This window comes from Leucopleurus acutus (assembly GCF_964270905.1).
Source record: "Leucopleurus acutus genome assembly, chromosome: 4".
NCBI classification, from domain to species: domain Eukaryota; kingdom Metazoa; phylum Chordata; class Mammalia; order Artiodactyla; family Delphinidae; genus Leucopleurus; species Leucopleurus acutus.
Window position 1 is genome coordinate 22,409,724 of NC_139146.1, and position 26,347 is coordinate 22,436,070.

At 41.1% G+C, this 26,347-nt stretch overlaps 1 protein-coding gene across 2 annotated transcripts in view; it reads left to right on the forward strand.

Annotated features, from left to right (window-relative positions):
* SEC24D (SEC24 homolog D, COPII coat complex component) overlaps nt 1-24,717 on the forward strand; it is a 110,400-nt gene extending 85,683 nt beyond the window's left edge. For both annotated transcript variants that reach the window (XM_082838469.1, XM_082838470.1), the window contains exons 13-23: nt 11-104; nt 7,669-7,785; nt 8,796-8,966; nt 9,992-10,088; nt 10,221-10,366; nt 11,356-11,494; nt 12,285-12,403; nt 17,563-17,742; nt 20,039-20,230; nt 21,194-21,283; nt 23,077-24,717. In XM_082838469.1, coding sequence (XP_082694595.1) covers nt 11-104; nt 7,669-7,785; nt 8,796-8,966; nt 9,992-10,088; nt 10,221-10,366; nt 11,356-11,494; nt 12,285-12,403; nt 17,563-17,742; nt 20,039-20,230; nt 21,194-21,283; nt 23,077-23,217 — 1,486 coding nt within the window. In that variant the 3' untranslated portion in view covers nt 23,218-24,717. The remainder of the gene's footprint in view (nt 1-10; nt 105-7,668; nt 7,786-8,795; nt 8,967-9,991; nt 10,089-10,220; nt 10,367-11,355; nt 11,495-12,284; nt 12,404-17,562; nt 17,743-20,038; nt 20,231-21,193; nt 21,284-23,076) is intronic.
* The last annotated feature ends 1,630 nt before the right edge of the window (nt 24,718-26,347 follow it).

A 26,347-nucleotide genomic window follows, 5' to 3' on the forward strand; every position in this document is an offset into this window, starting at 1 on the left:
TTTCTTGCAGTTTATTGGACCAGATTCCAGAGATGTTTGCAGACTCTAATGAAAATGAGACCGTCTTTGCTCCTGTCATCCGGGCTGGCATGGAAGCACTAAAGGTGAGAAGAAGGCCCTTTTAGTTGCTAGTAAATAAATTCTAAACACACACACACACACACACACACACACACACACACAGAGGAATTTTCATCCATGAAAGATGATACAGCCTTCATTAAAACACGCAGGTTGCTGGAGGCTGTTCAAACTTCCCTACAAATCTCAGGAGGAAATGGCCCAAACCACAGCTTGCTCCCAGCGTTTACATTCCAGCACTGTTAGCATCTGAACAACTGATTTTGTCGGGGTTTCCAGTTTAGCTCCTCCTTTTGGCTTTTATGTGAACTTTATATGATCTATTTTTAAATTATTTCAACAATATCTGAACTACCAGATATGAAAAGAAAAATCTCCATCTCTCTCCTTCCTTGGGGTTTTCAAACATGCAAGGGCAAGGTCGTCACATTCAGTGACAGAAGTGAATGCTGCCTGGGGCCTTGCTGAATACCAGAAGCAGAGTGGGGTTGGCTGACTCTCTGGTTGGGAAGCTGAGCCCAAGGGACTCTGGTCGTTTTCATAGTAATAACGACATTAATCTGAGGAAGGCAGAATGGTTGGAAAGTGCTTACTCTTAATCATTATTACCTTAGCACAAGAGTCAAACCACTTTGGCCCAGACAGCTAGTTCCTAAAATTGATTTTTAAATTTTATTATTAAAGTTACATTTGAATTATTTTTTAAGATAAAATGGCTAGCAGTAATAACAAACAGCAACAACAACCCTGCAGAATTAAGTTTGTGAAATACTTACACATAGATTTTATGACCCAACATTATAGTCTGGATCCAGCATAGTGATTCCTGCCTGGGTTCTTTGGTCTTCAGAGTATTCACTTACGGGATCAAAGACTCGTAGATATCCCTCAAAAAGCCTCAATACAAGTTAATTTAACATAAAATTCAAGATAAATTTTACATCAGAAAGCGATTTGGAGATGTTGAGTTTCATCCCGTGGAAGCCAGCAGTGATCATTGTTTGGACTACAGAAAGACATGGGAATTTCTGTTTTATTCCACATTGCTAAAGACTAATATCTTCTGTTTCAATTTGAAAGAGTTTTGCAACTGTTGTTGTTCTCTCCTCCATTAAGGTGTCTAGAAATTCGTATGTAAATTTCCTGATACGTGATAAGTTATATATGATGCTACAAGTCTTTCTACTCTGAGAAGTTAGTACTGGGAGTAACATTGTATTCATGTGCTCATGCCTGAAAGAGGAGTGGATATTCATAAGCCAATAAATCATTAGTTAAGACAGTAGAGTGGAAAGAAGAGTGCGGCATGGCTCTTCTTTAGTTGCTAGTAAATAAATTTTAAAGAAGACAGATAGGCACATGCGTGCGCACACACACACACACACACACACACACAGGAAGCTTCATCCATGAAAGAATATACAGGCTTCATTAAAACATGCATCCAGAATCCCAGCTCAAACGAATATATCGTTTCTAAAAGGGAGCAAATACTGTCTTGTCACAGTGGGTTCCACACTGGCAGTCCACAAGAGGTCTAGAGGCTGCATAGCAGCCTTGAAAGAAAAAATATATAAAGCACCTTGTGTACATGCATTCCACGTATCTAAAATGTGATATTATGACACATGACTGAAAACCACTGTGTTCTTATTAAGCATGATGTTCTTCGAGGTTGCTCAGTACCATGATAACTGCGCTGTCAGTGTTCTCAGCTGCCTGTCGTTTGCCAGAGGCCAGTGCATTTCAGTCAATCTACTTTCATGTCTTTTGCATGTTATTTTTGTTACACTTTCAATTTTTAATGTTAGAGTAGCATGTACTTTTACACTGAAGTTTAAAGATGAGAAGAAACTAATATCTAAATATAATCAGAATAACTTTACAAATATCAAAGTAAATAAGTAGCATTATTCTTACAAAGTAGAATGAACTCCCTTTAGAGAAGGTAAAGAACTTTTTTTATAGCTTTTTTCTTTTATAAATTTATTTTATTTATTTATTTTTGGCTGCGTTGGGTCCTTGTTGCCGCGCGCGGGCTTTCTCTAGTTGCGGATAGCGGGGGCTACTCTTCATTGCAGTGTGCAGGCTTCTCATTGCGGTGGCTTCTCTTGTTGTGGAGCACGGGCTCTAGGCGCGCGGGCTTCAGTAGTTGTGTTACACGTGTTCAGTAGTTGTGGCTCGCGGGCTCTAGAGCGCAGGCTCAGTAGTTGTGGTGCACGGGCTTAGTTGCTCCGCGGCATGTGGGATCTTCCCAGACCAGGGCTCAAACCCGTGTCCCCTGCGTTGGCAGGCGGATTCTTAACCACTGCGCCACCAGGGAAGCCCCAAGAACTGTCTTTATATGAAGATAAGAAGCTACCTTTATAAAATGACACTGTTGGACATAATGTTAGTGGTGCTTACTGCCCTGTGCCTGCTGGCAGATCGCTCTCCCAGCCCGTCTTCACACAGACTCCACGGCTGCAGAAGACCGGGAAGGCAGGCATGCCCCAAGTCGTGGAGTCACGTATTAAAGGGCGGGTACTTTTTTCAAATGCAGATATCTGGCCCCACTTCCAGAGATCCTGCCTGATTCATTAGCTCCCCGGCTTGCTCTGCTGATTATCCATATTTGGGAACCACCAGCATAAAGAATTGTTATTCATTCTTCCATCTCTTGGAATATCCTTACATTAAGTTAACTCACGAGAAAATTGCATACCTGACCCGTACAACTTCACATTACACTTGCACTAAGAACGCTTGTGTTTAACTATGATTTAATGTCTTGCCGTAAGCTGTTAATTAATGGTTAAATTAAGAAAGAACACTATGAAGAAAGTTCTTTCTTGTGGAGAACATTAACTGGAGATCTTATTGCATGATTCAATCTCTTACATGTAGAAAGATTCGCTAGCTGGTTTCCTAGAGCCGGTTGCTATAAGCAGTCTAACGCATAATGTTTCTTTTAGCTTTAACTACTAAGATACTACTTAGGGTAGATATTCTAATATAACGATTTCTTTTCCCTGACCTTCTTAGTGATTTCCAGTTCTTTACATTTGCCTTAGCATTTCTATTCTATATGTACCTTTAATCATCTGTTTCCTCAAAACTTTTTTGTATAAATAGACCATTGCCATAAATAACCTTAATGAAAAAGGTTTCTTCTGCATCTTCCAAGAAGATTCGGGGTGATTACAATTCGTTGTATAAGAGCAGACACTGCTGTAGTACAATTCGATACTTTCTCCCTCGTAGCAACTTTATCAGGTTTAGATGAAGGAAAAAAAATTCCAAATAAGATAAAAAAAAAAGTGTGTGTGTGTGTGTAAATATCTGATGTGTGTAAATGTCTGATGTGTGTAAATGTCTGATGTGTGTATGATAGCTTAGCTGGCTGTGACCGTCACATCATCTCATCTTTTCAGGTCCCGTGTGGCTAAGACTTAAATTTGTATAACATATACAGGGTACTAAAATTCTTGCCTGAAGTCATTATTAGGTAAGAGCTAACATTTTTGAGAATTTGCAGGGTAATATCTAAATACTGAAGAGACCACATCATTCATTCACTTATTCTTTCAATCAACAAAGATTGATTAAATGCCTGTGTTTTGTGAAGACAATGTGAGGACTACTGTCCCTGCTTCTAAGTTGCTCATAGTGTAGAAGAGATGTAACTCTGTAATACCATGTGTGATGTTCATTGCTTATGTTCCCAAAAATAAAGGGGGTGGGGGAGGAGAGCAAAGAGTAACTTTGGGAAGTCCGGGACCGCAGCAGGCCAGCCGAGGAGCTCAGGGTGTTCTGCACAAGAGGCCGGAGCTGAGAGTCTCATTCTCTGTGGAGGGGAGGAGAAACTGAGAGAGCATCAGAGTGCAATGTTTCTTATTTGTGTCCAAGTGGAGACATTTTAGAACTGGACTCCCCCATTTGAATTATAGCTCTACTTTCTATCAGCTAGATGCCAAGTAAAATCTATATATAATTAGTTGTAATAAACTTTTTGAAGCAAAGGAAGAGAGTAGACAAAAACTAACATGAAACATGTGCTAATTTGTCACAAAGATAAAGAGGGACTGTTTGGTAACTTCTGATGCATACTTTCTCAAAATCCCTTGAACTCTCCAACTAAAGGTTTCCATTCCCTATTTTCTGTTGTACATGCTTCCGTGTCCACAGCCTCTTGTACTCTTAGTGTCTTTTTTTCCATATAGTCTTCCAAAATCTGCATCTCTTTCAAAATCTGACACTCATAACTCAACTATATGTGAATTTCTGGCATTGTCTTTTAAGTTGGCCTCAGAACAGTTTTCTGAGTTAGCTCTTACTTCCCCCATAAAACTAGATAAATAGAGTTTGGCAAAATGTTGGAGGGAAATGGCCTTTAGTGGTTATGCTTCAAATATATCATTAGGTGGGGGGAATTTACGTTTCAATTGTCTTAATATATGCTTAAATTTGGATTCAAGACGATGCATCACAACATTCCTTCCACAAAAATGTATGGAGCATCTATAGAGCGAAAGGTACCAGACCCTGGGCAGGGGCCTTGGAGAAATACACTGTAGAAAAATCAAGGTCCTTCCTTTTTCATGGAGCCTGTGATCCATGGATGACAGTAGAATACCTAAAGTTGTAACACAGTGTCATTAATTCTAGAAAAGTCTTATTTACAAAGCAGAGTAGGGACATAGAGGTAGAGGCAACCAGCTCTGTTGAGGGGGATAACAACACATCTCTCAGAGGAAAGGACATCGGAGCTGAATTGCGAACAATGGGTTCTCCAGGCCAGCCTTTCTCAACCTGTTTCCACCATCATAAGAATGACATGTCATTCATCTAACCCTACATGATGCACTCATGTGGGCACAATCAGATTTTGGTAAAAACATAAATTTTGTAGGGATTATAAAGCATATAATGCCATAGGAGCTCTTTCTTTTATTGCTACTCATAAAAGATTTTATAAGGATGTGATTAATGAAATAATAAATCTGAAATTAATAGCCATTATATACGGAAAAAAGATAAATAGGGCTTCTTTATTTTTTTCAATATTGTACTTTTTTTTTTTCCTTCAGAGTTTTACTCCATAGGTAATATTAACTAGGCAATCATGTATGTGTAATTATGATTAACACCATGTCCTGGGTCATTGAATTCTCTCAACAATATTTTGTAGTTACTGTTTTTCCTGCATCATATAATTAGGTAGCTGAGGCTTAGAGAAGTTAAATATTTTGCCCAGTGTCACTTGGCTGATAAAATGGCTGCGATTCTAACCCATGCAGTTAGGAACTAGGACCCATGCTTTTAACTACTGTGGTATAAAGTTACAGTGCGTCTGTGAGTACAGAAGATCTAGATGATAGAAGAATTTTTTATTTTTTATTTTTTTGTGGTACGCGGGCCTCTCACTGTTGTGGCCTCTCCCGTTGCAAAGCACAGGCTCTGGACGCTCAGGCTCAGCGGCTATGGCTCACGGGCCCAGCCGCTCCACGGCATGTGGGATCTTCCGGGACCGGGGCACGAACCCGTGTCCCCTGCATCGGCAGGCGGACTCTCAACCACTGCGCCGCCAGGGAAGCCCGATAGAAGAATTTTTGACAATGAATTCTTTAGGGGAATTGGGCAGGCGAGGCATGAAAAGTCAGGGAAAAGATAGACTTTTAAGAAAAGTTTTATACCTTTTCTGCTACTTGGATTAAAATTAAAAGTACTTTTATAAAAGTGATAGAAATGAAAAAAATTTAGTCATAGAATTGCAAAATATTTAACGTGTTAATATCAATATTACTGGAAATTTTACTTGGATTTGGTCATTGGAACTACTGTCTTTGTTGGCCAAAGTGTTGAAAACATCTTTCTCCTATGTGGTGTGTATACACATGGAGGGTCAGTCACTGTCTGTGCTCTTCATTCAGCCTTGCCTTCCTTCTTATTAATGAATGCTGTTATGTATCAGTAATTTGCGGTAAAAGACTTGGGCAACAATAAAGTCACTGCTCACTACTGGCCACACAGCAAAGACAAGATGGGGCATGGGTTACACACCCTCGCCAGGGTGTCAGCTGGGACCCACTCCACAAAGCATATCACAGTGTCACTCGGTGAGACACATTAAGACAGGGCTAGCCTTGAATTCTCTTCATTTGTTTTTTAAGGAACTTATTCACAAACCCAAGTACCTTATTGTTAGTAGCAAATGACTTCACATCTTGCAGCTGACCCAGGCACACAAGTGTGCAAACAACAGCTCCAGGCCAAGGAAAAGGAAAGATGGATTCCAGGCAGAGGGAACAAATACGGAGGTGTGTAAAGCACGTGGTGTGTTCCAGGAAAGCAAGAAGGTTGTGTGGCTGCAACTTCCAGTGCAGGGGATGGTCAGGGGCGAGATTAGACTGGAAAGACAGATTCAGACTGAACTCCAAAGGGCCTCAAAACTGTTGTTCACAGGCTGTGTGACCTCGCCAGATGGGATGAGCCTCAGCTTTCCTATCCTTAACATGCAGACAATACTACCTTTGTCACCAGGTTGTGAGTATTACATAAGAAATGTGCGCGAAGGGTCTGGTGCAGAGCTGCACACAGCGAAGGAACGTTGGTAGCAACACATCTCACTGTTTCCCAGCCTTCCTCCTCCCACCCAAATAAAGGAATGTGGACTTTATCCTGTAATGGAAAGCCTTCAGGAGTCTTGAGGAGAAAAGTCACCTATGTGATCAGAACAGTTGCCTTGAAATTATTTCAAGGCAACAGTGTGCCTGGATGGTTTGGAGAGAGGCAAGATGGGAGAGGAGCAATATACTGAATCATTTAATTTCAGTAAATTTTTCTTGTACGTTACTTCTTAGCTCCCTAAATGAGATTTTAAATATTTTTAATGCTGATTTGACTTTCATGGAGCCTCCCTGGGCTTTTTGTTGCTTCCCAGGGACTACAGATAGTGTGATGTTGATCCCGCATTTTTTCCTTTTGTCATCTTGCCTGATAGCTGATTCCTTGTGTCTGCTGTTGCCACACCACTGCTGCATTCTTGTGCATTCTTCCTTGAAGTACCCCTTCAGGTTTAATCTGTTTACTAATGATTTCAAAGAAGAGCTTGTATTACATCATGATCCTGGGAATCCTATCATCAGGGGATTTACCTGGTCCTGAAAGACTACTGTTGGCTAAATGAGAAAGTATTTTTACCTGGACACATCATTTTAATAGGTGTTTAAAGCATCATGGTATAGAGACCTACATTTATACATTGACTCTTTGGGGAATTTCCTGGTGGTCCAGTGGTTAGGACCTGGTGCTTTCACTGCTGTGGGCCCGGGTGCGATCCCTGATCAGGGAACTAAGATCCTGCAAGCCGCACAGTGTGGCCCCCCAAAAAAAAAATTGGCCCCTTCGTTTATAACTTGTGTGACTTTAGGCAAATCACTTAGCCTCCCTGAGCCTCAGTTTTCCAATCTATACAAGACACAAGGTTACTGTGAGTATTAATGAGATGTATACAGTGCTTGGCTCATAGAAAGTACTTATATTTTACTTTCCTGAGTCCCTTAAAATAAAACTTCCCACCCAAGACTCTTTTTTTTTTCCCCCCAGGCAGCTGACTGTCCCGGGAAGCTGTTCATCTTCCATTCCTCCTTGCCAACTGCGGAAGCACCAGGGAAGCTCAAAAACAGAGATGACAAAAAACTGATTAATACGGACAAAGAGAAGGTATTTGTAAACAGTTGCCCTTTGAAGCCCATATGTCAGTTCTTAAGATGGAATAAAGGGAGAGGGAGTGTGTGCTTTGTATAGGAAAGGGGGAGAAGCTACGTGTAATGTATAAATCCAGGACATTGTATTTTGTAGGAAAATTTTGAATTGTAAATAATTTAGGAAATTGTATATTCCTAGAAAAACTGATGTCTGAAATAAGATAAGGTCTCAAACTTTTTTCATGTATAATCTGTGTAAGAGACTGAGTAATAAGACTATTAGGGGAATGGAAGAAATGGGGGGAAATGCAGAAAGAAGATAAAGATAGAGGGCGAATGTAGTGGACGGTCCCGTATGACACCACTCCCGAGGCATGAAGTAGACGTGCCTGGGGCTCAAAGGATGCTTTGCTCAGACCCTCTCTGGCAGTGTAGCCGTGGGGACAAGTCGGGGGAAAGGATAAACCGTGAGGTAAGCATCCAGCCGCGGCCACGTGACACCAAGCAAGTTGCCTCATCTCGGTCTGTCAAAGGGAGGACTAAACATCAGCTTCCTTAGAGCTGTCGGAGGATCAGATAACATTGCGCACATACGTGTATTAAACACGGCACACGCCTGGCGCACAGGGTGCTCGACACATGGTCTCTGCACTGATGATTATCACGGCTCACTTCTTATGCATTTAACTGGGAAAAAAAATTCATTTAAAAAACTTCAGTGAGGGGCTTCCCTGGTGGCGCAGTGGTTGAGAGTCCGCCTGCCGATGCAGGGGACACGGGTTCGTGCCCCGGTCCGGGAAGATCCCACATGCCGCAGAGTGGCTGGGCCCGTGAGCCATGGCCGCTGAGCCTGTGCGTCCGGAGCCTGTGCTCCGCAACACGAGAGGCCACAACAGTGAGAGGCCCGTGTACCGCAAAAAAAAAAAAAAAAAAAAAAACTTCAGTGAGAATTCAATAGAAATTAAAAACAGAAACCAGAAACATTACGTGGTTTTCTTTTTTCCCTTTGTGTATCTTTTTCTTCAGATCCTTTTCCAGCCCCAGACAAATGTCTACGACCCTCTAGCCAAGGACTGCGTGGCTCACGGCTGCTGCGTGACGCTCTTCCTCTTCCCCAGTCAGTACGTGGACGTGGCCTCCTTGGGTCTCGTGCCTCAGCTCACGGGAGGAACCCTCTACAAGTACAACAATTTCCAGGTAAAGGCCAGCAATTTGTTTGCCTCGGTTTTCCACTGCTGGTTTACTTTTGGTGCTTAGATCTGTGAGAAAGCTGTGCCCCCTTGTGGGCAGCCGACAAATGTAAATTCTAGGTCCGATGGAAAAGGATGGACAGATGGTTAGGAATTGCTTGCCTGCTCCCTAAGGTATGGCCACAGATTGACTCATTCAGCCTCAGAGTTGAATGTCAATGCTAAGCTTCCATGTTGGGGGGAAATATATTTAATATAAAATCTTGGTATTTTATATTAAATATATTTAAGGTACTGTTTTTAAAAGTGACTATATATTTGTTTTAAAGTGTTATGATATGGGGCGGGTCCGTTCATGATACTCCCCCCGCCCCCTCCAAGCCTGAACTGAGAGACAGAGTCAAGAGACGATCAGAACGCCAGCCCTGGAACGGACCTAGGTCTGTGGGCAAGCGGGCTTGCTAGCGCTTTCCCCTCAGTGAGACAAACTTTACACCGAGGCACGAGGCGGCACAGACAAAAGCGTCTCCTGCGGACTCCTGCCTCCTGCTGCTGTACTGAGGGCCAGGAAGCGTGTGCTTCCTGCAGGCAGGCTGCTTCCCCAGAAAGAAGATGTGGAAGAGGCCGAGCTACGCCTGCCCAGTTCCTTTTCCCAAGCTTAGAAATTGGATAAGTCACCTGTCCTCCCCTGAGGAGAAGAGGTTGGGGGGCACCTCTAAGTTATGTGCCTCCGGAGGGAAACATGGAGGGGGAACGAGTGTTCCCCCAACATAAATGACAGTGTTCAGCATCTAGTTGTATTTTGATGAAAGCAGTTATTTTTCATTGCCTAGCTACATATTTATATTAGGAACTAGATGAGGGATTTGATAAGACCAGAGATTATAAATGAAATGACACTGAAAAAGCTTTCAGAACCCTTTCTGAGATTTCTGGATAAAGTAGGTTTTAATCAAGATTTGTTTAAAAAAGAATTGTTATTTTAAGTATTTTGCCGCCACCTGGTGGGTGTGATCATACTTTATTTTTTAGGTGCACTTGGACAGCCAACAATTTTTGAATGACCTCAGAAATGATATTGAGAAGAAAATAGGATTTGATGCTATTATGAGGGTTCGTACCAGCACAGGTACTTCTCGTTTTTATTATTTTTCAGGTCTCTGTTGTGTAATTGTTTCCTCTTCAAACTCATTAACAGGCCAACAAAGAAAGTAACAGTAAAATAAGGAGAAGCAAAATTTCCCTTTTCCCTCATCCTTAGGTTTCAGAGCCACTGACTTCTTTGGTGGCATCTATATGAACAACACCACCGATGTAGAGATGGCAGCCATTGACTGTGACAAGGCAGTGACTGTGGAGTTCAAGCATGATGACAAACTCAGTGAAGACAGTGGAGCCTTAATCCAGGTGATCTAAAATGTCTTCCCATCTTTTGCTTTGTAGTTTGTTACTGACAGTGATCAGTGGGGGAGACTCCAGGGCCATCAACTGTGTTAGTCTCTCCATAAAGAAATTCAACTCCATTTCTCCAAAGGCAAAAGTCACTAGATTAGAGCACTCTGTGGTGTATTCTCCATACTGATTCATATATGCTGTTTATGTGAAGTAACCATTATGTCTGTCTTTGCATGGGAGCCCCGCAGACTTGAGGTCAGAATAACAGGCATCAGTACCCACTCACTCACTGGTTTGCTGCATTCCTGACTGCCGTGTGCAGGACACCATTGCTGAGACGTGTTATCATAACAGAAGCAAGTAACGATAGGATTTGGCTTTGTAGCAAATAAGATTAACTAGAACCCATGGAGACTTTGAATTAAAACAGGAGAAATTCTAATGGTCATAGTTTTCAGACATGAGCATCAACCTCAAAGAAAGGAGACTGGCATCAAGTTGAGGAAAAACTCTAATGTTTATTTTAAAATCACACCTATTTGGGGAAATGGTTACTTGTTTGCATTTTTGAAATGTATGCATATATTATTAGTATAAAACCTAAGTACCTCACCAAAGCTAGTTGTCCATTTTTAATCGAAGTGAGCCTTGAGGAGGACTATGAGAACATGAAGGTATTATTTCTGGACCTGGATCCCTGGTCATAAAACCTGAGCTACGAAATGTAGACTAGTTGTGGAAATGCACACAGTTATTTGCATGTGAACAGCCCCATTAAGTTTAAACCAGTGAAATGCTACATGAGAACCCAGTGTATGACTGGTCATTATTCCTCCCTTATGTGTTGTTGTTCAGTCTTTAGCAATAATAGAAAAAATCCTGTAGGAAAGTTTAGAGGTCTTTTGGCCGTACACACTGTTCTGTAAATGTAAATAAGGTCAGGCTGGCTTGGGTGAATATGTTAACCAGAAAAACATGTGCCCTCCATGTTGCCTCTGCAGTGTGCCGTGCTTTACACGACTGTCAGCGGGCAGAGAAGACTTCGGATTCACAATCTGGGCTTGAACTGCAGCTCCCAGCTGGCTGATCTCTATAAGAGCTGCGAGACTGATGCCCTTATCAACTTCTTTGCCAAGTCAGGTAACACTCTGCTAATTCTGGGGTGCAGTATACCTTGCCTGGTAATGCAGGCAGGCCTCGTTGGTTAATCGAGTTAGTAGCTGACAGGTCCTGCGGTAGTGCAGAATTTCGGTGGGTAAATTCAGAATTTGTAAAAGCAAAGGGTGAAGGAGAATAATCAGCATTTCTAACTCTAGACTAATAAGGACAGCAGTCAGTCGGGCTGTGGTATCCAGTTTTGTTTAAAGTTTCTTTCCCAGGGGGACTGAGTTGAAATTGAGGAAGGTGATAACTTAGACTCATTATGGTATGAGTGTGCCCTCTGGGACATGAGGATAATAGAAGATGGTCCCTCACGTGAGACTGAATTTGCTTATCCATACCAAGATAATTAGGAAGTGGTAGGGGCCTGAGGTGGAGTTTTCTGGCTGCTTCTCCCCTCCCTGCTCCAAACCCCAATTGAAATGCTACACTAAGGTTTAGAAGAAAGAGCAATCCAGCCCATAAGAATTCAGAACATCAGAAGATAGTAAACTGGTCTTTCTTTTCTGTGTGTGTGCAGAGGTCTGTTTCTAATATTCTGAGGAAAATTCTGGACCAATTACCTGCCTATTGTTGTAGGTAGGCTATTGTTCTTCATTTGCTAAATTATAATTAGTCAAGAGGAGAGCATTAACACATGGCGTGAACATTTTTAAATGCTGTTATCCCTTGCTGAGTGGTCTGAAGAGCAATTTTTTTTATTATTATTTGAAGGGATCAATTTCTGAGCTAAACCTTTGATGCCCTTTTCACTGTTTTGTGCAAGTAGCTTTTAAAGCAGTTCTACACCAGCCCTTGAAGGTCATCAGGGAAATTCTGGTTAATCAGACCGCCCACGTGTTGGCCTGTTACCGGAAGAATTGTGCTAGTCCGTCTGCAGCCAGCCAGGTAAGTTACCTGCTGTCCTCAGGTGCTGAAGTGTTACAAACACCTACTTGTTCATTCAGCATTCTGCTAGTAAAGGCTTATGAGGTTCCAGGCACTTAGATGCTGTATAGTAAACCATACAACCAAGATTGACAATGCCATTTTTGGGGGACTATGGTTTATTTATAGCAACATTAAAATGCTTAGTGGCTTTACAAGATGCATGAACCCAAAAACGTGTTGAGGGTCACTACATTATTTATAAACAAGAGCATGTTATATGTAAGAAATGTCAATATAAATGGGGTTATCTTTTGCATGGATGAAGATGGATATAGAGTTATGAAATGTTGGTGCTTAAATACTTTTTGGACATTTATTAACAATCAAAGTTGACATGAACTAATGGCAGTAATGATTCTTTTTTTTTTTTTTTTTTTTTTTTTTGCGGTACGCGGGCCTCACACTGCTGTGGCCTCTCCCGTTGTGGAGCACAGGCTCCGACGCGCAGGCTCAGCGGCCATGGCTCACGGGCCCAGCCGCTCTGCGGCATGTGGGATCTTCCCAGACTGGGGCACGAACCCGTGTGCCCTGCATCGGCAGGCGGACTCTCAACCACTTCCCCACCAGGGAAGCCCCTCTTTTATAAACAAATAAAATTTATAAATTTTGGAGTTCTTTATATTTAAAAGTTAATAATAGGTATGAAGAGTTTTGAAAAAATTGTGTCTCTCATCTAGTAATTTGAAATTTTAGAAGATCCTTTAAATAAACCTCTCTTGTGAAAACAAAACACAAAAAAAAGCAAAAAGAAAAGGTAGAACCTCTTGTCCACATTTATTTTTGCATCTGTTTTCTTTTTCATATTCTTCCCCATCAAAGCTAGATGCCATTTTTCATAGTTATGTATTGAGTATCTGAGTATAGAATTTGGATTAAAGAGAAGGCAGTAAGCAACAGATGGGAAAACTTTCTGGTTAATTCCTTGTGGACAGTGGCATCTGAAACCCCACCCAAAGCAACCCTTCAGCAGCAGCGATAGTGCAGATACATCTGGGGGCCAAATTCATAATCTGGGTAAAGAAGGAAATTGAAACAAACATAGTTATTAGCTTGGACTTCTCACAAAAATTCCTTTCTGTGCTGTCCGGAGAGATTAGGGTAGCCATCCATTCTTTCATCTCCTGTTGATAATCACAAAAGCAACTCTTAAATCTGTGTAAGTCAGTTCTCTTTATTATTCAGAGGACTTGCCACTCCAGTAAATTCCAGTATCAGTCCTGTTTCAGAGCACACGTGTTTACTTTATACAAAGCCCCCCAGGTGCACCTGGATATAGTCCAACCAAGACCACTTTACTCCCCAGTTTTACTACTTGTTTTGGAGCTCTGGAAACATGGAGTGTTTCCATACTCTGTCTCTGGAGTGTCTCATACTTCGGAAGGATTGTTGAAGAAGAACAGGTACAGTTAGTGTCCTCTCAGGAAGTTTATTTGCTAATGTTAAAACAACTGGATTCAGAGACCTTAAGTCAAAGATCTGTTGCCTATTAAGGGAAGAAATGAAACTGGTCGGTTGCTGCTGGTTTAAAGTTAAAAGATTTGACTCTACTACTAGATCATCTGTTTGCAGTTGAATTGTTTCTGGAGTAACAACATTATGATGACAATTTTTTTTCTGAAAAAATGGATAAAGATTATTCCTGTTCTTTTGGAGAATTTTCTTTCTCCATTAGCACATTTCAAGTGTACCTTTAACCTAGGATTATCCATCATGGAGTGGGGAAAATGTAGAGATTATAAAACTGTTAATAACGATAATATATTAAAATATACCATTATTTAAAAACAGAATGGCTGGACTTAAGGTTCTCCTCAGAGAATGTAACTTCAAATTTGGTGGTTTTCCATAGTTCACTTGCAAGAAATAATTTCCATGGAGAAATTCGTAAAGGAATTCCACTGTTTTACTATAGAGCCCAGTGTCCTTGATCAAAGCAAGACTGTTAAGGACCTATATACTTGGATTATATGATACTGGACCTCAGGAGATATGCTTTTACTGAATTGCCAGGGCCAGGACTAGGTTGATGCAGAAGAGGTGCTTAAGGTATAAAATTTAAGGAGACACCCACCTTGGGGGGGGGGGGTCACAGGATAGATGCTGGGTTAAGACATATAATTAAAAACAACATTAAAACAAATTTTTAAGTTTACATAAGCAATGTAGATTCTTTTTCATTAAATCTAACAACTTACTGTTCTGAACTTAAATATATTACATCATATGGGAGTACACTGACTTTAAAAGGCAAGTCACATGACCTTAACTGCAAAGTAATAGTTTTTTTCATGACCACAACTGTTACTTCAAAACCCAAAGCGGAGAATTCTCCAAATTCAATTAAACTCTGGATTCATGAATTTCTACTCCTTCCTCACTCACACTTTTTCTCCCTGAGAATAATTTCATTATTTATGGAGAGGATCAAGGAGGTTGGGAAAGGTTTTAATTGCCGATCTGTTGCCACATTTTCTTCCCCACCTCAAAAACACTAAGACTGTCTCTCTCTTTTCTTTCACTCTAACTCCATTTTTCTTCTTTATAATAAAATTTCCTTCTTACCTCCTCCGTTCTCTTCCCCCTGCCCTCTATAATCCAGTCTCCTCTAATCAGATTTTTTAGTCCTGATAGTGTCATCATGGGCCTCTTTGTGGTTTTCAGGACAACAAATTTCTAAACTGTCTTAGTATGACCTGATTAATGAGCAGCAACCAGTGAACTGCAAGACGATATTAAAAAACTGTACATATATGCTTCTCTATGGGAATCTAAGAACATTCTTAATCCATAACATCTAAGATGCCTAACTGGTAATTAGCCCCGAAATAGTATTGGAGCCACATGGCTCTGGAATATGACCATGATCTGTGTCCTATACCTTTGGATAATATTTTTTTTTCTTTTTTTTTTTTAATCCTAATTTTCCTTGGCTGAAAACACATTCCAGTACCATACGTTGTCAAATAAAAATACTTTACGCTAAATAAGTGGAAGAAGTCAGAGAAAGACAAATACCATATGATCTCATTTGTATGTAGAATCTAAAAAACAAACAGAAACCAAGCTCATAGATACTGAGATCAGAATGGTGATTGCCAGAGGCCTGGGGGGTGGGGGGTGGGGGGTGGAGGGTGGGCAGAATGGTTGAAGGGGCTCAAAAGGTACAGACTTCCAGTTATAACATAAATAAGTCCTGGGGAAGTAATGTACAGCATGGGGACTGTAGATAATAACACTGAACTGCATATTTGATAGTTGCTAAGAGAGCAAGTGTTAACAGTTCTCATTACAAGAAAAGATTCTGTAATTTTGTACGGTGATGATATTAACTAGATTTATTGTGGTCACTATTTCACAGTATATACAAACATGAATTATCACGATATATACCTGAAACTAATATAATGTTGAACAGTGATTATTCCTCAACCTAAAAAAAGAAAAAAAATTTATGCTAGAGAGCAAATTACAAGAAGAGCTTTTCCTCATATGAGGAAACATAAATTTATTTAACTGTCTTTGGTTCTTTGAAAGGAGATAAAAGTTGAGAGGGAAAACTAACTACAAAGTAGGATTGTTCTGAAATATGTTTTCCTGAACCAGTGAAGTAAGGTCTGTTTACACATTCCTTACTTAATAGATCATGAGAAGAGACCTGTGATAAAGGGATTTAAGTTGAGGAATAAATCCTTACAGAGCCCTGAGGGAAATTTCCTTTTTGGTGTGGATTCTGAAAAGTATATATTCTTTTTCATCATTAAGATAGAAAGCTAAAAAGAAATCATGAATTTATAGACCAGATATTTCTATTTGCAGATTATCATTATCTCCTATACATACTTTTTTTTTTGGATATTTCGTTGTCCATTGACCTACTGTTAAATGGAAGGAAGTGACACTCAGATCATTCGATCTTGATTCTTAGCCATATTTATAAAATTAAGTTGGGAAGAAGGTTAAACACACAGGCAAATTACTTGTAATTTTACAAATTACAAATTATTTGTAGTTTTTTTACCCATCAGGTTGTGTTTCTAGAACTGTTTAATTGTGTTATTATTTGGAGCGTCACTTTATGGTATGTACTTTGAGGCAGTTAGAATGAAGTCAGAATGAGGTCACATGAGCCAAAGAGAGGATGGAGAGGAAGGTACAGGTGGATTATAAATGTAGAATAGAAAGAATTCATGTACTAACTGAAGGTAAAGAAAAAGTGAAATTAGGGTTCATCTGGTAGTTCTAGTATCTAAAATAGGAACCATAACAGGAAGAACATGTTTATACGTTTGTGGAGTTGTAGGAGTTTGAGTTTTCGTTAGCATACAGTAGTTACGCAGCTAATAAATTCATGAAGCACTTCCTATTTCCTACATATGGTATTGCAATTTCCTTGTTATGGTTTATCTTTTATATGTATATCATCCCCAGTAGACATTAGACATCTTGCATGTGGACTATGCCTCATTCCTCTGTAGATCCTTGATACTTTGATAGAACCTGTGACGTGGTGGCACTCATTCAATGTCTGATGAGTCTATGACTAACAGATGCATGAAGAGCAGAGAGGAAGAGATATCTCGTGGACAGTTGGAAATGCTGTTCTTGAACTCAAGAGGTAGAAGCTGGTAATACAGATTAGGAAATAACTTGTTTATTTCATTTTATTTAATAAACATGTATATGATACTGTCTGTTCGGCACTATTGTAAGTGCTTCACAAATTAGAAATAATTTAATCCTCGTAACAACCCCATGATCATGAAGTAGAGGGGCTATTATTCCTTTTTTAGAAGAAAACCGGGGGAAAGAGAGGGTAAGGAATTTGCTCAGTGTCACACAGCAGGTGAGAGGCAGCGCTGGGACGGCACTGCCGGCCGTGAGCTGTGCTGATAAGCACTACACCAAGCTGCTAGAACACTAGAGAAAATAAAACCCACCTGCCGCACTGTCAGTACCTACTCTGTGCCAGTTTCTGTGCTCTAGGTGCTTTACGTGGGTTACCATTTAATCCTCTCCACAATCTCAACAGCAAACCTTTCTATTTTACAGGTAAAGTGCTGCAGGTGTTGATTTTCGGTAAAGACCAAGCATCTGAAACTAATGTCTCTCTCTTCCAGCTTATTTTACCAGATTCCATGAAAGTACTGCCAGTGTACATGAACTGTTTGTTAAAAAACTGTGTGCTGCTCAGCAGACCAGAGATCTCAACGGATGAGCGGGCCTACCAGAGGCAGCTGGTCATGACCATGGGTGTGGCCGACTCTCAGCTTTTCTTCTACCCACAGCTTCGGCCAATAGTAAGCACACTGCGCTGGTGCATTTCCTAGAGGAGTCTGGAAGGGAATCATATTTCGCCTTTTCCCATATGTTATGTCTGAAATATTTCGTTATTAACAAGAAACTTACGAGTCACGTATGGCTTCACAACGCGTAGTGTGGGCCTGAGAGCCGGGGCTCTGGGCGAGCTGCGCATGCGCTTCAACCTGCGCTCGGGGTCCGTGTGGGTGGTGGGCGGACCTGAGGAGTTCTTCACGGAATCCTTCAGATGAATGCTTTTCCTTCCTCATTCCCAAATTGGTAATCTTCAGTTGAATAGGCAGGTTGAAAAGTGAGTCGACAAGTTGAAGAAATCCAGCCTTACGGCATGAAAGGCAACTGATACGTTGTGTATACGGGATTTCACGTGCACACGTTATCTGTTTTTTGACAGTATATGAATGTCTAAGTCACCACATTTAACCAGAATGGCTATGATTAGTCTTAAGCAAATGCTATCAGGGGTTTACAAATCAACATATATTTGACGCTACCTACACTGTACACGGAAGGAACTGTCCTTGTCCTCAGAGAGTTTACTTGGCAATGTATTCTACTTATTTAAAGGTAATCCTTGATGTCGTGAACGCCCTTGTACTCTCTGACTAGACTCCTTCCCCTGAGACCTAACAAGTTATAATTGAGGGATAAAAGGGGGGAAGGCTGATGGCTTATTTCTAACTCCTGTATCCAAACTCATACCCAGGCTCTCAGTGCAACTGGAGAGTTAAATTAAGTTGGAAATAAAAAGCTATTGATCCTTTCAATCAATATGAATGTTAGATGTAAATTGTTAACAATTGATTTTCATATAAAATTGGATTATCAACTATGTGCCAGAGAAACTAGAACTCTTAGGGACATGAACATCACCACTCCACTAAAATCGCCTTGCTAAATCCAGTGGGCAGTCCTTCTCTTTTCTGACTTGTCCACAGCATCTGACACAGTTTTCTCCCTCTGGAAACACCCTCTTTACTTGGTTTGTCCCAGTTTCTCTCCTGCTTCCTTTGCTAGTTTACCCTGTTTTCCCTGTTCAAGTACCCCGGAGCTCAGTCCAGGGAAGCTTCTCCTGTCTATCTACACTTAATCCCTTGGCTGGGGGGGGGGGGGGGGGGGGGTCTTACCTATGCTCTCAGCAACATTTCTATACTGATGATTCCCAAGTTCCTATCTCCAGCAGTACCGCTGCCCTGAACCGTGGACGTGTCTGTGCCTGTAGCCTCCCGAGCATCTCTCCGTGAGCGTGTTAACGGGCATCTTAAACTGAGTCCTGACTGGGCCTCCCACGCCTGCTTCTCCTGCAGTCTTCCCCATCTCCATTTATCACCCCTCCCTCCTTCCAGTTCTTCAGGACCAGCGTCCTGCAGCCACCCATGGCTGCTTTCTTCCTCATCCACCCCATCTCATCCATCAGCAAACATGTCAGCTCTCCTTTTCAAGATTATCCAGAGGCTGACCACTTTTCACCCCCATATGTCACCACCCAGACTCAAGCATAATCACCTCTCCTGTGGACCACGGCAATCCCTCCTAACAAGTCTCCTTGCTTGCCCCTCCAGTCTGTTTTTGGCACAGAAGTTAGAGTGATCCTGTTAAAATAATTGTCAGTTCACGTCCCTCCGCTACTCAGAACACTCCAGGATTTCGCATTTCAGTAAAAGCCAAAGTTCTTACTGCCCTGGCCCAGTGCTGCCTGTGCTACTCTGCCCTCCCTTCTGTCTGACTCATCTTATTACTCTCCCCTTTCTCACTCCACTCCAGCCACACCGGCCTCCTTGCTGATCCTTGAACATCCCAGATAAGCTCTTGCCTCAGGACCTCTGCACCAGCTGTTCCCTCCATCTGAATGCTCTTCCCCAGATATCCCCATGGCCCTCCACTCATGCCCTCAGGTCTTTACTCAAAAGTTATCTTTTCAACAAGCCTTCCTGGGCTCCCCTATTTAAAACTGTAACACTGCCACCATGGACGTGCCCTACCCCATTTTCCTGCTTCTTTTCTTCATAACTCTTAACACCACCTAAATTTCTATATATTTAACTTAGATTATTTGTTGTCTCTTCTTCCCTCCAGAAAATGGTTAGCTGTACAAGGCAGGGATTACTGTCTAATGACTAGTAGGATAGTAGTAGATAGGACTAGTAGAGAGTAGGAACTCATTAAATACGTACTGGAAGGAAGGGAAGAAAGGAGGAAGGGAGGGAGGGGAAGAGAGAGGAAGGAAGGAAGGGAAGAAAGAGGGAGTTTCTAACTCTCTTGCCTTTGCCTGCATAGCACACATTAGATGTCAAGAGTACAACATTACCTGCTGCTATTCGTTGCTCTGAGAGCCGTCTTTCAGAAGAAGGAATATTCCTATTGGCTAATGGTGTGAACATGTTCTTATGGTTGGGAGTAAGTAGCCCACCAGAACTCATCCAAGGAATATTTAACGTGCCATCTTTTGCACATGTCAACACAGATATAGTAAGTATATTTTTTCTTTGTTTTGTAGTAATATACAAATCCTTAGTTGCTTTCTTTTTAGAGGCAGTTGGCACTTTGAGACATACATATGAAGTATACTTATGTGTTTTTTTTTAAATAAAAAGATCTTAATAGTCTTAATGTCAAAGAATACACAGAGGGAGTGGAATGTGAATATAAGTAATGAATTTCCTGCTTTTTTTTTTTTTTAACAACTCCTATGAAAAATATTGGCCATGATCTTTCCCTGAGACTTGTGACTTTGTGGTAAAATGTTCTAATTCACTTTTTCAATGGCTAACTCAAAGATGATCTATTAGCTCTTGGTGTCTTCTTGCTTAGAAGCAAGCATTAGCATTTTACTGTCTTAATGGAGGAAATCTAAGTCCAGATCTTTCACATCGCCCAGGGGCCACATGCAGCTGGGTGTTATCTTTTGTTCACCATGAACCAGATTTCAGGGAAATCTAAGAGGCCACATTCCCTTTGAGAAATCACATTTGGTGGTTTATTTTAATGTTGGAACAGTGGTATTTGGATAGCATTTTCCAAATGGGGTAATGCCTCAGGGTCCTGCAACTGATCCGCTGAAGGAATAAAGTGTGTCCTTTTCTCACACAACATAGCCTTGAAATATCCATCTTGCAAAGGGATTAAAGACATCCTTTGTAAAAAAACATAACACCCTTTGTGTCATTTCAGTGATATACATGTGTCAAGTTCCAGGGAAGGATTTTTATTTTCAAAAGAGAGTTCATTGGTGGAAATGCATGCTGATACATATGAATAATTTTTAGTACATTTTTTCATATTTTTGGTTTTTAGGTAAATGAACTAAGCCAAGAGTTCAGTATATGGTTTAGAAAGATGTTTTTTAACTTTAACATTCTAGTAATCTCATTCTGCTTCTATCTAAATGTCAGAAATTGTACTGAAACTTAAACTTGAATTTCTTAAATTTAGACATCATTGCCTGAGCTGGGAAACCCATACTCACAAACACTCAGAATGATAATGGGTATTATCCAACAAAAGCGGCCATATTCAATGAAGGTAAGAATGAGATTTTATTTTTTTCCTTTTTCAAGTCTTTTTAAAAAAATTTCCTTACAAACTTTTAAAATGCATGTCCTGTATTTTTATAACATGATTTTTTGATAGAAAACTCACATTAACCTCTAAGTATATCTACCTACTTGTCAATCACAAACATGTAAAAATAAACAGCTATCACTATGGGTTAACCATGGGTCATCTTACTAAGTATTAACTTAGAAACAATTGATAATATTAACAGGCTTTGAAATGATTTTTCCATCAGTGCTTAAAATTACTTAGAACATTTGTTATATTTGGATTTTATAATTTTTGATTTATTATCTCTGAAAAGTTTTGCTATTCTAGTCCGTCTAAGGACTCCTTTTTGAGTTTGAGGAGGAGTTTAAAATGTCTGTATCTCAGGAAAATTATGCCTTGTCGCTAAATCCCATGTACTCCTTCTCAAGCTCAATATTAGAATCTCCTGGCGTTTGGAATGTACAGATGACAGTGGTCTATTACTGTACTACTTCCTGCAGAGGTACAGGACACTCACCTGAAGGCAGGCCTCTATAGGAGCCAGGATATTATGGGGCTATTTTTCCCCTGAAACATAAATGTGATATCAGTTTACGTCAACATTCTTTACCATTGATACTCACGCATGCAAACATCAACTTTGGGTAGAACTTAGGAAATTTGAACTAATATAGAGCTTTATAATCTCTATAATCTCTGGAAAGGACAACCTTTCCAGAACTGTTTTTACATCACTACTTGGGTTCAGTTTTAGGACAGGACCTAGAGATGGCAGAGAAGGTTCAAAATAAACATGTTCTTCACTCTCTGAACACCCTGGAGACATGTAATGAAACAGATATCAAATTTGTTCTGATCATCTGCTCTGAATTCCTGAAACAGGAGTGAGTAAGGAGGCAGTAAGTAGAAGGGCTCAGAGTATTCATGACGGACTACCCTCTTCTGGGTTTCTTCTCCACGTGCCTCTTCCTCTAGAGCAGCACCGTCCAATAATGTAAGCTGCACATGCAATTCTATACTTGGTAGTAGCCACAATTCAAATGTAAAAAATCCATTTTGATAATGGATTTTATTAACCTGGTATATCCAAAATATTATCATTTCCACATGTAATCAGTGTAAAAATTGTTCTGAATATTTTTGAAGAATTAATTTATTAATTTTAGTGGTTGAAGAACTTTACATTTTCTCTTTCATCCACTTCCTTTGCACCTACACTGCCTAATTCAGATCCTGATCATCTCCCACCTAGATGCTTCCGACTGCTTCCTGTCTGGTTTCCCTCATCTCCCCAGTGCATTCTAGGCACCATAACCAGTTGTTCTTAAACACCTTCACTGGATCACATTCCCTACAAAAACCCAAAGGCATTACCTCCCATTGCCTTTCAGAAGTGTGGGCTAGTTTACATACCAGGCAGGACTGTGTCTTTTGTATGTGGTCCCCGCATGGAATGCTAGCTCGGCCCCCACCTCCTTAAGGAAATCCCACCCTGTCCTTTAAGGTTCGGTACAGTCACTACATTGTGAAGCCTTTCCCGTAGCACTTGGCTTATGTTTCATTGTTGCCACTTATAATTAATTGTATGTCTTGGTTTTTGTGGTTTTGGGGTTATTGCCTCTCTCCACTCTGGATAATAGGCACTTTCCTATCATCCTCCAAGGCCTCACAGACAGTGGACATTATGTAATTTTGGTGAAATTGAAGGATACAAAATTTAGCCACATTCAGAAAATGTTTATAACCAGCTAACTTGTTTTTTTTCCTAGCTCACGATAGTAAAGCAGCGAGAACAGCCAGAAATGGTTTTCCGACAGTTCCTGGTAGAAGACAAAGGACTTTATGGAGGATCATCCTATGTGGATTTCCTTTGCTGTGTTCACAAGGAGATCTGTCAGCTGCTTAATTAATTGAAACTTCTCTATTGTTAATACTGCATTTCTAAGGAGATAATCTCCTTCTTGGTGCCTAATTCTCCTGACAATAACAGGCTAGTTTTGATTTCTTACTCATTTTCAGAATAGCTTTCCAAGACGGCATTTAGAACTACAGCTTTGGTGCTCAGGTATAAAGCCAATGAAGGTACAATTGTACCTTAAAGGGAACAGTCTATTTCTGATTGCACAATTTTTAACTGTTAAAACTGATGCAGTTTGCATTTCTTGAAAGGCATAGTTTACAGAACTGTAAACATTCTCAATTTTCTTTCTTTGTGCTAGACATATAAATTATTTTTCAAAATGTATAGATTTGGAGTAAAAAGTTTTGGTTCCTCTCCCATTTGCAGTGAGGAAAAAAACAACTTAATTTTTACATTATGCTTAATTTTTTTAAAACCATGTAACCCCATTGAACACATTTTTCAACTTAAAGTTTGCATAGCAGACTTTTAAATAACCTTGGAATCTATTTGGTAGAACAATTTGTGTTCTATATTTTTTTCATAATTATATGTTATGTATGTTAAAACTATTTTCCAGTTGTCGTTTTATCTGTAAAACTGTCTTTATCAATATTCTTAATGGTTCCCTGTACAATTTTGATGGTTTCTACCTGTATATAATGGATCTTAACCAGTTCAATAAATCACTTCATATGCTCTTACTCAGCAGACAGAATTCATTATTTAGGTATTTTGAGATTTTAAAAAGAAATAAGGGTAGTAGTTAAAGCGTCTTGGAAAACATTGTTTGGATGGATCACTAAAAACTAAATATTTTGGGGGGGAGTTGAGGAGAATTAGGTAAATAAATAAATATAAGCAATGTCAGAGACAGTGTACTTGAGAAAGGCAATTTAAAAGTTCTCCAATATGTGGGGCTTCCCTGGTGGCCGAGTGGTTAAGAACCCATCTGCCAATGCAGGGGACACGGGTTCGAGCCTTGGTCTGGGAAGATCCCACATGCCACGGAGCAACTATGCCCGTGCACCACAACTACTGAGCCTGCACTCTACAGCCCACGTGCCACAACTACTGAGCCCGCGAGCCACAACTACTGAAGCCCGTACGCCTAGAGCCCGTGCTCCACAACAAGAGAAGCCACCGCAATGAGAAGCCCACACACTGCACTGAAGAGTAGCCCCCACTCACCACAACTAGAGAAAAACCCACGCACAGCAACGAAGACCCAATGCAGCCAAAAATAAAAATAAATTTATAAAAAAAAAAAGAAATGTTAGGTTTGTCAACATGAACGTTCAGTGGGATGAGAGCATATACGATCCCAAGCTACTTTTTTACAAGGACTGCCTGTCAAGTAAGTATAGCGATGATCCCACTCCACTCTGAGGTGAGTGTTCAGTTCTAGGCACCATACAATGTGTGAAACAGAAGCCCAGACCACATTCCTTAATTCACTTGAAGACAGTCTAATGAATCAGATCAGCCAAGATGGCAGAGTAGAAAGATCCTGAACTCACCACCTCTCACATGCACAACAAAAACACTATTTGCAGAACAACCATTGATGCAAAAACACAGAACCTACCAGAAAAGATATACAACTAAAGATAAAAAGGAACCACAGGGAGATGGGTAGGAGGGGCGGAGTCATGATACAAACAAGTCTCATAACTCCAGGTGGGCAACCCACAAATGGGAGAATAATTACAATTGCAGAGTTTCTCCCAAAGGAGTGAGAGGTCTGAGCCCCACGTCGGGCTCCCCAGCCCAGGAGTCCTGGACTGGGAAGATGAGCCCCCAGAGCATTTGACTTTGAAGGCCAGTGGGGCTTACTTTCAGGAGTCCCAGAGGGCTGAGGAAATAGTAACTCCACTCTCTAAGAGTGCACACAAAACCTCACCTGCTCCGGGACCCAGGGCAGAAGCAGTAATTTGATAGGAGCCTGGGTTAGGCCTACTTGCTGATCTTGAAAAGTCTCCCAGAGAGGCAGGAGGCATCTGCAGCTCCCCTGGAGACACAGACACTGGTGGCAGTCATTTTGGGGAGCTTGTTCTACCAGGTGGACACACTGGTGCTGGCAAGTGCCATTTTGGAACCATCCCTCTAGCTTATCAGCCTCAGGACCCAGCCCTGCCCCACTCAACAGCCTGTGGGTGCCAGTGCTGGGATGCCTCAGGTCAAGTAACTAACTGCATGGGAACACAGGCCCACCCACAGGGAGACAGGCTGATTGAAGACCCTCTGTGCAAAGCCCTGCCACCACAGGGCTCAGGGCCCAGCCCTACACAGCAGACCACAGGCAATAGCCCTGGCACAGCCCAAGGCTCTCCAGCCAGAGACCCCAGGACCCAGCCCTATCCACCAGAGGGCAGACACCAGCCAAAAGAAAACTGCAGCTCTACATACCTGGCCCACCCACTACCAAGCTAACAGAAGCTTCAGGATCCCCCAGACCCCATACCCAACTGTGTCAGGAACCAGCCCCAAGCCCCAGCCATCCGACACCAGCTCTGGGACACCTGGGCCCTGCATCCAGACTCCAGGACCTGTTTCTGCCCTCCAGTAGGCCAGCACTAGCCCCAGGAGCTGGCTTTACCGACCAGTGGGTGGGCAAATGCACGGGGTCTCCTGGACCCTGACTCCACCCACCAGTGAGCCAGCATTAGCCACAGGGCCCCCGGGGTTCTGTAGTCAGTCACCTTGTGACCGAGACCTGAGCTAGGAAAAGGTAAAACAATCGAAATTTCTTTCTCAGACTCATCAAGAAAAAAGAGGGCCCAAATCAATAAAATCAAACACAAAATTAGTTACAACCAACACCACAGAAATACATAGGATCATAAGAGATTACTAAGGACAACTATATGCCAATACAATGGACAACTTAGAAGAAATGGACAAATTCCTAAAAAAGTACAGTCTCCCAAGGCTGAACTAGGAAGAAACAGAAAACATGAACAGACCAATTACCAGTAATGAAATTGAATCAGTAATATTAAAAAAAAAAAAAAAAACAAAAACAACTCCTAACAAAGAAAAGTTCAGGACCAAATGACTTCTCAGGTGAATTCTACCAAAGGTTCAGATAAGAGTTAACGCCTATCCTTCTAAAACTATTCCAAAAAGTTGCAGAGGAA